This window comes from Pteronotus mesoamericanus, unplaced genomic scaffold (genome assembly GCF_021234165.1).
Source record: "Pteronotus mesoamericanus isolate MK-2021 breed Mesoamerican mustached bat unplaced genomic scaffold, CSHL_Meso_final scaffold_1186, whole genome shotgun sequence".
Lineage (NCBI taxonomy): Eukaryota > Metazoa > Chordata > Mammalia > Chiroptera > Mormoopidae > Pteronotus > Pteronotus mesoamericanus.
In genome coordinates, this window is record NW_026555302.1 from 2,485,850 (window position 1) to 2,499,637 (window position 13,788).

The following is a 13,788-nucleotide window of genomic DNA, read 5'->3' on the forward strand; positions in this document are numbered from 1 at the left end:
CCTATCAAGGTATGGTATGTTGGCATTTCAAAAACACTGTAGTATTCATTTTCTGATTTCATCCCCAGGAATGAAACATGACTTTACCTAGTGCTGATTTCTGAGACTAGCCTCCATTAGCATATGTGACCTATATTTTCCCTAACATGTTTTAGAAGGAGCAGAACTCAGTGAGGAAGCCACGACAGTGTGCCAGCTGCTTCATTTGGTTATCAAATGAGGTTTGTGACCATGGATGGGAGTTTCATTCCATATAAACACAAAGAAAATTTTATTACCAACTGAAATTTTACAGTCACTGAGGTCATTCTGAACACATATATCTTCTGGTAGAGGAGGAAGGGAACAATACAGACGACAGAGTTTCACATGCATCCGCCCAGCACTTAGCACCTGGCAGGTTGCTGACCTGCTCTCCTTGCCTGTTGCATCTACTACAACTTCCCAGAGCTTTGAAGGTGAGAGTTATGTTCGTACAGCCAAATGAATGCAAACTACCTATTTTAAAAATAAGACTCTGGTGAGTCAGGTGCAAATTTGAGCTTCAGACTCCCTTTTCATATGATGCTAGCATAAGGGAAAGGTTGGAGCTGGGCACTGGGTATAAATGATACATCCCCCCATACGGAGCAGGGCAGCTGTGTCTGGGAAGGTGCTGTCTGCTCTTGGCTGGTCCAGCGCCCTCAGGTTTTAAAAACTAGGAACTGAGTGAGATGTTATGATTAAAATGCCAGCTCTGACCCCGTCAACGATAGCTAATGGGGTGATGCTGATTTTCCTATGACTTTTAGAAATGCAGTATGGTATTTCTAAATGAAGCTAGTCAGAATAGGATTTATCAAGGCACAAAATTGAAGAGATCTGACCTTCCTGTTACAGAGATAGACATACAGACACAGACACAGACACAGACACAGACACAGACACAGACAGAGAGAAGATACAGATCTTTTACCAGGAGTCAAGTATTTGATCTGGGTGGCGCCCCTGAGAAACCCCCACAGGCAAAACTGACAAACCCAAAGCTAACACCATTCTTTTTTACAAACATGTAAAACTTTATGGAAATCTGCCTTTTTAACTGAATACAGACACTATCAACAACAGAAGAGACATAGGTTTCTGTTATCTTGGTCTCTGCATATCTGAAACATTTTTTCACAGTTTTTAAACAACTTTTATACACAAACATCCCCCACTCAGCTTACCTTGGTAATTTGTATAGATCAAGCTCACCCAGCAATATCACCCTAACTCCTCCTAGAAAATTAACTGCTAATGCTTGTACCTTTCTCACTATAACTTCCTCCTCCTACTTCTTGAAAATAAGGTGTTGGCACCATATAGCGTCCTTTCACTTTTTCATACTAACCTTAGTATTTATTTCTCTAAGACTCTCCCTTGTTCTTTATTCTTATCTCATCCTGACTTTCTGCAAACTCATTAAGGTGATATAAAGGGTTGGCAACCATTCCTTCCTCTTGCCAAAAAAAAAAAAAAAAAAAAAAAAAAAGAGGGGTAACTCAAACAAAATAAAATCAGGTTGCAAATGCTGAATAAAAAGTTCAACAGAATGTGCTAGCCCTGTTTTTTCTCCTAGAGATGAGTCTTCAGGGGCTAATCCTTCCATGGGTCCCTCACCTTAAAAAAGAAGGTTCTAGAGATCAAGGGTCTCCTCTGTGGGGACCCAAAATGTGCCTGCTCCTTGTTTCATGAGATGAATGAATACCTTGTGCTCATTTTTAATATCAACTCAAAATTAAAAAGACACTTGTACATTCCTCTTTCCCTTATCGTAATTATAAGAATGAGGAGCAAGGTGCCCGCTACCTATGGAGAAGTAGTTAAGAAATCAGACCCATACCAGCAGAAGGAGACTCTCACAGAGACTCCAAACTGCTGTTGGGCTCATCTTAAGTGGAGTAACACCCACTGTCCCTACATGACTGAGCTTGCTGCTGCTTTAGTAAGAGATGACTATGACTTCTTAAAATCAGACCAAGCCGGTAACTCACATGCCTGGCAAGTTACTGATAGTCTTTAGTTGACTTCAGAATGGCTTTTCTAACTCACAGGACAGACTGGGCCTTTCTCAAGGTCATGAGGGATAACCTTTTTTAAACACGGCTTCTGATGTGACTTCTCTTTCATAGGTGCCTCTCTTCCAGTGAACTCTCATTTGAATGATGGAAATGTGAAGAATTAGAAAAAGCAAAATAAGGGTAACTTTAAAAAAGCAGTAGCAAAGGAGTGATCAAGTGGGTTAGACTGAAGTATGAAGTAAAATGTAGAATATAAACCCCTGGCCCAGGCTAGATTTGAAAGAGTTGCCCTTGTTCCCCTCTCCTCTCATGCAAACCACTGCTCTCCCAGAGTCTTACATTAAATTCTACCCCTGTTGACCTCTTCACTTCTCTGACTTTTACCAACTGCCTGGACGCCCTTCTTCATTCACTGAAGTCTTGAGCACAGAGCCCAAAATTCTTTTTTTCTTAGTGCTTAACTTCTCTCTATTGGCCCATTTTTACTGTGATTTCAACAAGTCCAAGTCCCTCCTAGTCTTCAAAACAAAGAGCATATTCCACATTCACCTCCAATGCATTTAGAGGCTTTGGCCAGATAAAAAACAAAACAAACAAACAAAAAAACAACATTTTTTAAAGATCCAATTGTGTAATTCTCCCTATTGCATCCCTGGTAAAATCTCAAATCTTCATCTTTGTCATATTAGCGTGTGTCCTCCTTAACAACACTGGACATGTTCTCAGTTTTCACAAGCGCTCTGCTCATCTCCTGCCCTCGAACACACTGTTTTCTCTAGATCTTCGCCCTGTTCTCATCATCGGTGTGCTCTTCCCTCAAGTGCCTTTTCGGCAGGGATGCCTGCCCTGTGTCCCACACCGACACGCTGAATTCTCCATTCTTTCTCCAAAACCCGTTCGGAGGGAGAGTTTGCCATTCGTGCGTTTTGGCAATAATCTAAAACTTGACCAAATTCATCATCATCTTATTTATCCACCTTTCCTTGTATTCCCACTTCAATGACCCCCAGCCATTGGAGTGGTTACATTAGCCAGGAAACTGCCTTTACAGCATGGGGAAGGATTCTGCCTACAAGTTCATTCAACAGCGTTCTCAGGCTCTGGTTCACATCATTTCAAACTGTCATACTCCAATAACTGCAGCTACTGCCACACATAACACACTCAGAGGCATAAGAACCAGAGAAACTGCATTTTTTAAATCCTATAGTCACAGTAACTTACAGAGGCAGCTTGTTCGAAGTCAACTCAGCACCCTGTCCACAATAGAGTTAAAGAGAATTTCTTAGGATTCCAAGGATCTGTGTAAGACAATCATTTTGTCTGACCTCAAGTACTCTCAGTCAATGTAAAGTGAAGGTAAAATCCTATTTCAACAGATACGAGCATCAGAGAATTGTTCCAAATGTTACCAATCAGAGATTTAGAAAAAGATAACCATATTTAAAGAAGAGAGCCTCTGGCTTTTTGAGGAACTCAAGAAAGTGAGTAAACCATAATTATGCATATTCAAAAGAAAAGTACATGAAGGCACTTACGCATGTCACCGAAGGCGCCCTTTGTCACTTTGGTGGCACGTAACACGACCACCCTGAACTCGTGGGAATACTGGTGCTCCACCTGGAAAGAAAATGATAGTAAACTAAAAATAAACTTCCAATATAAGATCCAAATAGATGTGTCTCCTTGTTTCCTTGAGTCTAATTAAAAAGATTGTAGTTGAAAGGAAGTAACATGCATACCAGAAACATTCTTTGATCCGCAGGCTGTTCCTTTCTTGATTCTCTCCTCTCCCATCATAGAATTACTGAGGAGTTTAGATCATGCTTCGAGGTGTCACTACAGCTTGACTCTAAGGAGTTCTCTGCTGTTAGGTTTCCCAAGCACTTGGGAAAAAATGTAAATCAGGACGGTAGTCCTTCTAGGAGCACAATCAGGCTTTGTACTGGATGACTAAGAAAAGCCCTGCCTTAGAAAAGCAAGGTCAGAGCAAGATGTTTGCATTATTTAGGTTTGTTTGGTTTTATCATTACTGTTCAGTACGATTCTTTTTTTGGCAAGACATTTCCAGAGCAGTTTTCAAAATCCTTTGGACCCAAGGCAATAACAGGTAATGTACTTATATTAATTTTAATGCATTTGTTATAAACCACTTGCAACAATGTTAAAAGTTTCTCTTAGCCTAATAGTTTACAGGCATATCATAAATATTAACAGGTAGAAGGCTTTATCAAACACTTAACTAGAAATTACTTGTCAAACTCTAGCCAACACACAGAACGGGGAAGCAGGAACACTCCTAGTTGTCTGAGCAACTGAAAAATTACAAGCCTTCATCTAAAACTCAAGAATTTTTGTTTTCTTACAAGAGGCTCACATTTATAAGCTTTCCTACCATTCTTATTTTTAACAGACTTTCCTAACTAGTTAAAAAGTCCATAATTGTTTAAAAAGAAGCTAAAATACTAATATTATTGACAAGTGAATAATAACAGTCTAAAAACAAAGAGGCAGAAAAATATTATAAAATACAGAGTGATAAGGACCAGAATTAGTGGGATTAAACGTTATACAGCATTCACACTTTCTCAAAATATCATTCTATCAATAGAGTAATTAATGCTCAGATTCATAAAACAGCATCAAGGAGAGGGGAAGTCATGAATGATGAGCATACTTTGTTTATAAAGGCAGAGAAGCATGTAAAACCTCTCAAGAGAAATGACTTCTGTGTTTAGAAGAGCTCTGAGTAGTCAAAGTTTAATGCTACAGAAACACAATTATCAACCATGAGGAAAACATGAACGCTTTCTTTAAAAATGCATGGCCTTAAACTATAGCTAAAATTCACATGCAGGCTCTACCCACCCCCCTACCCCAGCAAAAGAGAGAGAGAGAGAAGAGAGAGAAAGAGGGAGGGAGAGAATCCACTATTACAGTTGGAGACTTCAATACCTCTCTATCACAAATGGACATATCCAACAGGCAGACAATCATTAAGGACATAATTGAACTCAATGCCGCCATCAGTCAACTAGATATAATTGTCATCTGTAGACTATTTCATCCAGCAATAGCAGAACACACATTCTTCTTAAGTTCACATGGAACATTCATACAGTGTCTCTCACACCACAGTAGATTAAACCAGAAATCAATAAAAGAATGAATGCTGGAAATCACAAAGTACTTAGAGATTAAATATTATACTTCTAAATAACACATTTGTCAAAGAAGAAGTTTCAGGAGAAGTTTTAAAATATTTGGAACTAAATGGAAATGAAACTGCAATTTATCAAAATTTGGGGGAATACAGTGAATGTAATGCTTAGTAGGAAATTTAAGGCATTAAATAATATATATCACACATCTTTTAAATATATAAAAATATATTTTTATATAAAAAATATATAAAATATCATCCAAGTGTTTAGGAAAAAAGAAAAAGGACTAGTTAAGTCCAAAATAAGCAGAAGAAAAATAGTAAAAATTAGAGCCTAAGTGAATAAAATTGAAGATGGAAAATCAATAAAGAAAATCAATGAGACCAAGTATTAGTTATTTGAAAAGATTAATAAAATTGATAAGCCTCTAGCTGGGTAAATAAGAAAAAAAGATAGAGAACATAAATTAATATAAATGATTGAGGGATGTTCATAACAGATCCTATGGACACTGAAAAGATATTAAGGAAACAACTCAAAGCCCAAAATTTGATAACCTAGATTAAATGAACCAATTTTTTGAAAGATATAATCTGTCAAAAGTCACACAAGTAGCAAGACAATAAGAATAGACCTAAAGCAATAAATATATTGAATCAATACTTAATCCTCCAAAACAGAAAGCATCAAGCCCAGATGGATTCACTGATAAATTCTACCAAACACTTAAGGAAGAAATTACACCAATATTCTTCAATCTCTTCCGAAAGAGAGAAGCAAAGGAAATAGTTCTTAACTCATAATCTAAAGCTGGTACTACCATGATAACAAAATCAGAAAGAGACATTACAAGAAAAGGAAACTATGGACCAATATCTGTCATAAACACAGATGTAAAAATTCTCAAGAAATTTACCAAATAAAATCCAACAATATATAAAAGAAATAATAACTACAACCAAGCCAGACTTATCCCAGGTATGGAAGGCTGGTTCTGCATTGAAAATCGATTAATATAATTCATCATATCAATAGACTTAAGAAGAAAAATCACCTGATGTCAGTTGATGCAAAAAAAAATTACTTGACAAAATTCAACACCTATTTATGATAAAAACTGCCAGCAATCTAGGAATAGATGGAACTTCTTCAACTTGACAAAGAGTATCTATAACAAGCCTACAGCGAATACAATACTTAATGGTATAAAACAAAGCTTTCCTACAAAGATCAGGAACAAGACAAGGCCATCTCCTCTCACCACTCCTTTTTGGCATTATACTGGGTGCCATAGTTAATGCAATAAAATAAGAAAAGGAAATAAAATATATACAGATCATGAAGGAAGAAATAAAACTGTTTTTGTTCACAGATGACATAACTGTCTATGTAGAAAACCCAATAGAATTGGTTTTTAAAACTCCTGGAATTAATAAGTAATTATAGCAAGGTTGTAAAATATAAAGTTAATATGCAATCTCCTATATACCAAAAATGAGTAAGTGGAATTTGAAATTAAAAACATAATACCATTTATATTAGCACCCTTCCACAAAACGAAACACTTACACATCTTTACAAAGTGTAAAAGGTCTATGTGAGGAAAGTGACAAAATTCTAGTGAATGAAAGCAATGAAGATCTAAATAAATAGAGAGAAATTCTCTGTTCATGGATAGAAGAATGAATATTGTCAAGATATTACTCCTTCCCAACTTAATCCACAGATTCAGTGCATTTACAATCAAAATCTCCGCAGGTTATTTTGTGGATATCAAAAAACTGATTCTAAAGTTTATACAGAAAGGCAAAAGACCCAAAATAGCCAACAAAATATTAAGGAAAAGACCATAGTTGAAGGACTAATGCCACCTGACTTCAATACTTATTAAAAATCTACATGAATCAAAACAGTATGATGTTGGTTAAATTGTATACAAATAGACAAATGGAATGGACCAGAGACCCCAGAAATAGAGTGACACAAATATGGTGAACTGATCTTTGATAAAGGAGCAAAGCACAATACAATAGAGAAAGCATAGTCTATTCAACAAACGATGTTGTAACAATTAGACGTACGCATGCAAAAAATAACAAAAGATTCTAGACAAGTGATATCTGGGCTTGAAAGAGAGTAAGTAGATTCCTCTGAGACCCAATTTAGAGATTAGCTTTCTCCACTAAAGAGAAATCACTAATAATTATTATATGTAATAGCACAGCACCCAAAATTATTTATGATCTTTTTCCATACCCAAGAATTTCTAATACCACATGAGTTTCCAAAGGTCAAAAATTCCCATGTCACAGAAATTATTAGCAATAGTTTTAACTATTATTTAACACAATATTTCAAATTGTTGCAAAAGCTCTCATACGTCAAATGTTTATTAACATCTTGTACTGAGAAAGATATTGTTATTATGAGGATTCACTGAGTATAAACTGTATGGTAGACATTCTACTAGATGCAAATTCTTATTTAATTTTCCTTCCCCAAACCCTATAAATCAGGTGTTATTACTTATATTTAAGGATGAGTAATGTGAGATTCTAATTAGTTAATTTCCCGGTATCTTATAAATAGTGAACGTTAGATTTGAATTAGAATCCACTCTTGCTGTTCCCAATATTTTACTCTTTCTACATTCCTTTACTTGCACAAAGAATAATAACACAAATACCAATATCTTTAATGGTAAAAAAAAAAGACTGTTCCTATTTATTAAGTGATATAGAAAGTTACAGTCTAGTTGGTCTATTATATCTGTGGTTAATCTAAACTCTATTTTTGGATTATTTCATTTGTCACTCAGCTCTACATTTTAATCTGCTTTTATTTCCACTGGTCTCAATTCTGTCTTCTTAACTGCTCATATAATGAATGAGATATGCCATACTGTTCACAAGAATTAAGGAGCAAACCAACTCTCTCTTGGTTTTTTACAAGTTCATTTTGGAAACATCATAAATCTTCAAATCACCTGTAAATTATTTTTGAAACAGAAGTGTCAGAATCATGCCAATCTTTAAAAGCTATAATGATTAATAAGAGAGTATCTATCTATAAAGTTCATGCAAATTCTTGGAGAAAAGGGCTCAGTTTCAAGCAATGATTATCTAAATAGTTTTTGATAATCCCCTGCCTTGTTCCCAGGGCCAGTATCATATAAAATTTCAAACTAGTATGAACAGGGCTAGCTTCTGACTTGAATAGGAGACTTTTCATTCTGTCTCCAGGATGGTGCCAGAGGAAATGATATTACAGAATCCACAACCAGCGTTCCCAAGGTAACTAATGACTCAGCCCAAAAAACGATGCCATATTCCAATTGAGATGTCAAATATACTGACTTAGTCACCAAAACTAAGCCTTGCCTTCAGGTCTTGGATTACCTTAATTTGAGGGTCTTTCTTCATCTATAATATTTTCCATAGTGAAAATCACAACACTTCTTCTTTTCAATATTACAATAGCCCAGTCAATATGAAAACAGCTACTTTATTAAATTCTGAAGAATTATATCAACATATGTAACTAAAATGATTGCACATTGAAAAAAAGGATCAGTCAATTTGTACAAACCCAATTTGATGATTGTCCTAATCTGTTAAAAGTTCTACTGTTAGAAAAAGAACCAAAGAAACAACCACAAAACAAATCTGATGGAGAATGAAGGTAGATTCTGCATGCAAGGCTTTTCTTCCTCTATTCAATTGCCATCACCTACTTTTAACTCAAATTAAAACTAAAGACTGCTAGTGTGGTAAGGAGTATAGAAATCTCAGTACTGCACACAGAGATTGTGATCACCACAATCAGCAACAGGCACTTCAAAGAGATCTCAGGAATAATTTTACAATGTTTTCATGGATTGATTTAGAGAGACGGGGGAAGGGAGAGAGAAAAAGAGAAACATTAACCCGCAGTTCCACTATTCATATACTCTTTGGTTAACTCCCACATGCCTGCTGACTGGGGATCGAACCTGCAACCCCAGTGCATCAGGATGACGCTCCAAGCAACTGAACTACCCGGCCAGGGCTCAGAAATGTTTTTTTCTTCTTCCTTTTAAATTTTTTTGTCAAATAATGATGGTTTATTTCTTTTTCTCTGCCTTTTATTTTTATTGTTGACACTAATACAGATGCCCCATCCCCCGCTTTGCCCTCCTCCACCCATTGCGCACTGGCATTATCCAAGAGTCATGATACTTTAAAATAAGATGCTTATTTTTGGTTTTACTTTGTGGTGTGTGGAGTTTCATTCTGATACATTTACGAGGTGCAGGCAGTGTGCTGCTATCCTCCCACATTTTTATAAAAGCAATCACTTTATATACTTGCAATCTCCAGTGCTATCTAAACTTGCTTTAACAAATCTGTCATGGGTTGGCTATATCTACAAATAATCCTAATGTCCAGAACACCTAAATTTGCAACAGAATTTGTTAGTTCAAATATACATCATTGAAAGAAAATCATAATCAGAAATGTCTTGAGTTTCTTTTCCTTTGTGAACAAAAAACTTTCCACAATAAAAGACGGTAATAACATATTATAATATATGTCTTTAAAAATTAAATTAAGTACAGAGTTTCTTTTCACTGAAATTAGGAGATTTTATGTCCTATTTTAATCAGGATTACCGGGCTGCTCTAGCAGTAAAACTAAAACAAAGTAATATTTGATGATGACAGTGTGGGTCTAAAATACTCATTTAATGATTCATCATGAACTTACAATGACAATTTACCTTCAAAATACCTAAAATAAAACAATCATGCAAAATTTTAGCACCTAAATTTTAACTGAGATACAAATTCTAGTCTGATAGTAATTAAGTAGCCATAGTACCATGGAAAAAAAAATTTTTGAATACCAGCTTTTTTTTTTCCTTCCTTGATACCCCTGAAGAATCTACACTCTCCCAGGAATAATCATGGCTGAGTGAAGGACAGTGAAGTGTAGATACACCTTCGCCCCCCTGAAAGTCCTCCTTAGAACACATGAAGTAGCATGTGCACTTGAAAAGTTGTCCTCCTACATTCTTAAAGCTAAAAATGGAACTGACTTTTGACTCAGTGATTCCACTGATGGGATTATGCCCTAAGAATCCCAAAACACCAAATCAAAAGAACCTATGCACCTCAATGTTTATAGCAGTGCAATTTACAATAGCCAAGTGCTGGAAGCAACCTAAGTGTCCATTAGTAAATGAATGGATCGAAAAACTATGGTTCATTTACACAATGGAATACTATGCAGCAGAAAGAAAAAGAAAACTACTACCCTTCATGACAGCATGGATGGAACTAGAGAGCATTATGCTAAGTGAAATAAGCCAAGGGGCGAAAGGCAAATACCATATGATCTCACCTATAAGTGGAGCCTAACCAACAAAACAAACAAGCAAGGAAAATATAACCAGCAATGCTGAAAGAAAAAAGAAACCAACAGACTCAAGGCGGGGGGTGGGAAGCAGGGAAAGGGAAGGGAAGAGTCAAGTCAAGGAATATGTATAAAGGACCCATGGACAGAGCCAAAGTGGGAACAGATTGAAAGTGGTGGCAGGAAGGTGGAGACAAATGTATTTGAACAAAAAAAATTAAAAAACAGAAAATAAATTTTTTAAAAATAAGACCCCTTGGATACAAAGATCCTTTTGATTTAGAATTACTGACCTGGGCGATATGTCATGTTCATTAAAATCTAAAATGTTTTCGCATTGATGCTGTTCAGATGTGAATGTTAAGTCCAGTAGATCCAACAGACTTGGAAATACGGGTATAGTTACAGACGCTATTTTGGATAATTTATTCTTATTTTAAGGTACTTTTAAAAAACCTTCTCGCTGTCTTACTTATCCTTTTCATCAAACAGTAAGTGAAAGATTCACAACTAAAAGACACAGACAAAAGTCACAAGGGTATTAACAAGAGCATTGAAGGAGCAAGGAACCCTCCTGAATGAATTAGTGACTCTATAAAACAGAATCCAGAGAGATCGCTAGCTTGTCAGGACACAGCAGCTGCGAACCAGGAAGAGGAGCCACACCAAATGTAACCACGCTAATGCTTTGATGTTGGACTTCCCAGCCTCCAGTACTTTGAGCAATAAATTTATGTGGTTTTTTAAGCTCTCCATTCTGTGGTATTTTGTTACAGCAACTCTAATGAATTAAGACATTATTTTGTATGTAAATACGTATGTATGTACATTATCTATCTACCTCTCATTAATTCTGTTATTCTGAAGGACCCTGACTAATATGGTAACAAAAAACTAACAAGATAGGAAGGCCTTAACCCCCAGGACGGAAATAAGAAATCAAGGAGAACACAGAAACCCAGAAAGGTGAGTGCCACTTTGCTAAAGGGGCATTTGATGATTCAGAGAAGAGGAGGCATAGAGACTGAGTAGCTTTGAAGGATGTGAGCCTTCTAAAGGTAAGTACACCACCCCCTTGTTTCAAGTTGAAAACTCCATAGATGTACTGTAGGAATAAGTATGAACAGCCCATCCATGGAGCTGCCCATTTTACTGCCATCTAGGGAGCCCAGAAAACAACTAACTTAAAACTGGAGTGACATGTATCCCAGAGAGCTAGCTTCCCTAAGAACCTGACAGAAGCAAATAAAAATCTCTCTGAAGAATTATTTGTGCAGATAATTTTTCATGGTCATGTTCAGCAAAATCAAAGATAATCAGGGACATCAGAAGGCATGACCCCAAGACAACAAACCAGCACAATTAATAACGGGCACAAAAACAGACCCATCCATGAAACAGCCATTTGAGTTCAAGGAAATAGAAGTCGAGCTCAAGTATGACTGTATGGAACTGGAAACTGTTAAAATTTGGCCGGGAAGATTTTAAAAAGAACCAAATAGAAATTTAAGAACTGAAAGGTAAACTTCATGACTTTCTAGGGATTTCTGACCTATGTTTTCATGGTAAAGAAGCAAAAACGCAGACCATACTTGAAATATGCGGACTTTGGCCCCAGGTTAGAGTCTTAGGACAGGGCTGGCTGGTATCAGGGAAGGTGTGAAGACTATCACTTAACCACTCTCGTCCTCAATTTTCTAGAATTTGTTAGTAGTCACAGAAAAATCTACTATGGCCATAAAACTTCATTATTAGTTTGTGGACCGTGCTGTTTTAATGGCAGTTCTGTCATTTTTATGTTTTTGATTTCCCAGTAGCTGTGTCTCATCTTCTGAAATTTCCTGGGAACATCTTACCTTATTAAGTTTCTAGAGACTACTTCTGTACAGGTGACTATTTTTTTATAAAAGCCCCATGACACTGACACAGCAGGTACCATTCATACCCTGTTTTCCATGTGAAGCAGCTAAAACTCAGAGCGTAAGTGCCCACAAGCACGTAGCTAAAGCCTGAACCTACCACAAGAACACTGGTTCTTTGATTACTTACCTAGTGTTTTTCCCCCCTCTGTTACCGTAATAATCTAGAATAGTATCTTTGTACTTTTTTGGTAAATTTTCCCGTCATCTTCGGATGACATTTTTCAAAGTTCCCTGTATTTAAGCAAGGGGTCAAGCTAGCATACCCCTGTGGCTGGCTGTCTCTAATGTGAAGACAGCCCTTGTTTCTATGGATGTGGAGTATGCCCCTCTGTGGCTCTTAGATGGTGGGAAGAGGTGTGGATTTTTTTTTTTCACTCCAGGAAAGTGACTCATATTTTCAGAGTAAAAAGATGGAAATTTTTATAAACGTTTTATACTTGATCTATCCTTGTAAAATTGATGTCTCCCTGGCCCAAGAAAAACCTCAGTAAGTTCTGGAGACACAAATATTCTTTATTGGAAAACACCTCACAACAGCTCTAGATGTATGGAAACTGAACTCTGCCATATAGTTATCGCTCCATTTTTCTACCACACTGTTAAAAGCTGGCACCACTGGGAGCAAGAGAACTTGCTGGCTGAATCTGCTACATTAGCCCTCGGGGTTTTCCAACATGTGACTACATCACATGTATGAACATGAGTCTAATTTCTGTGCCTTGGGGCAGCCCAGACCGTGCTGGCCCATCTGGCACTGTTCACTACTAACTAGCTGGCCTAGTTTCCCCCATCTTTTCTTTATACAAAAATTGTTCTGTGTTGAGTGTGCTTGTGCATATATTTTGAGAAGTATCTTTCTGTGAAAACTATAGCAGGGAATGTTGTCATTAAAAAAATATATACACACACAAGCACACAGTTTTTCATACATGTGCAGCAAGAACAAGAAGAATAAACAAACCTGCAAAGCTCTTAGGATCTCTGCATTTAAAGGGGCTACAAATTGAAATACTGATTCAGTGTCAACTCCAGTGCTGGGGAAGGTCAAGAAAATGTGATACAGATATGTGGCTTTTGCATACTTCTCTGGAGGTGATGGGATGAGAAAAACTCATCTGTACATAAGATACAGGAACTTAAGAGGAAAAAACAATTGAAAAGAACATACTTTCATTGTTTAAATTCATCTATAGAAAAATCATAATTGTGAAAGGTAAGTAAGATATTGTTTCAGAGTACAATAGTTATCTGATTTTTAAACTCACTA

The 13,788-nt window shown here is 36.6% G+C and overlaps 1 protein-coding gene across 1 annotated transcript in view; it reads right to left on the reverse strand.

The window, feature by feature from the left end:
- PLA2G4A (phospholipase A2 group IVA) overlaps positions 1-13,788 on the reverse strand; it is a 144,133-nt gene that overhangs the window by 100,801 nt on the left and 29,544 nt on the right. The window contains exon 3 of the mRNA XM_054587640.1: positions 3,581-3,662. Within this exon, the coding sequence (XP_054443615.1) occupies positions 3,581-3,662 (82 nt within the window). The remainder of the gene's footprint in view (positions 1-3,580; positions 3,663-13,788) is intronic.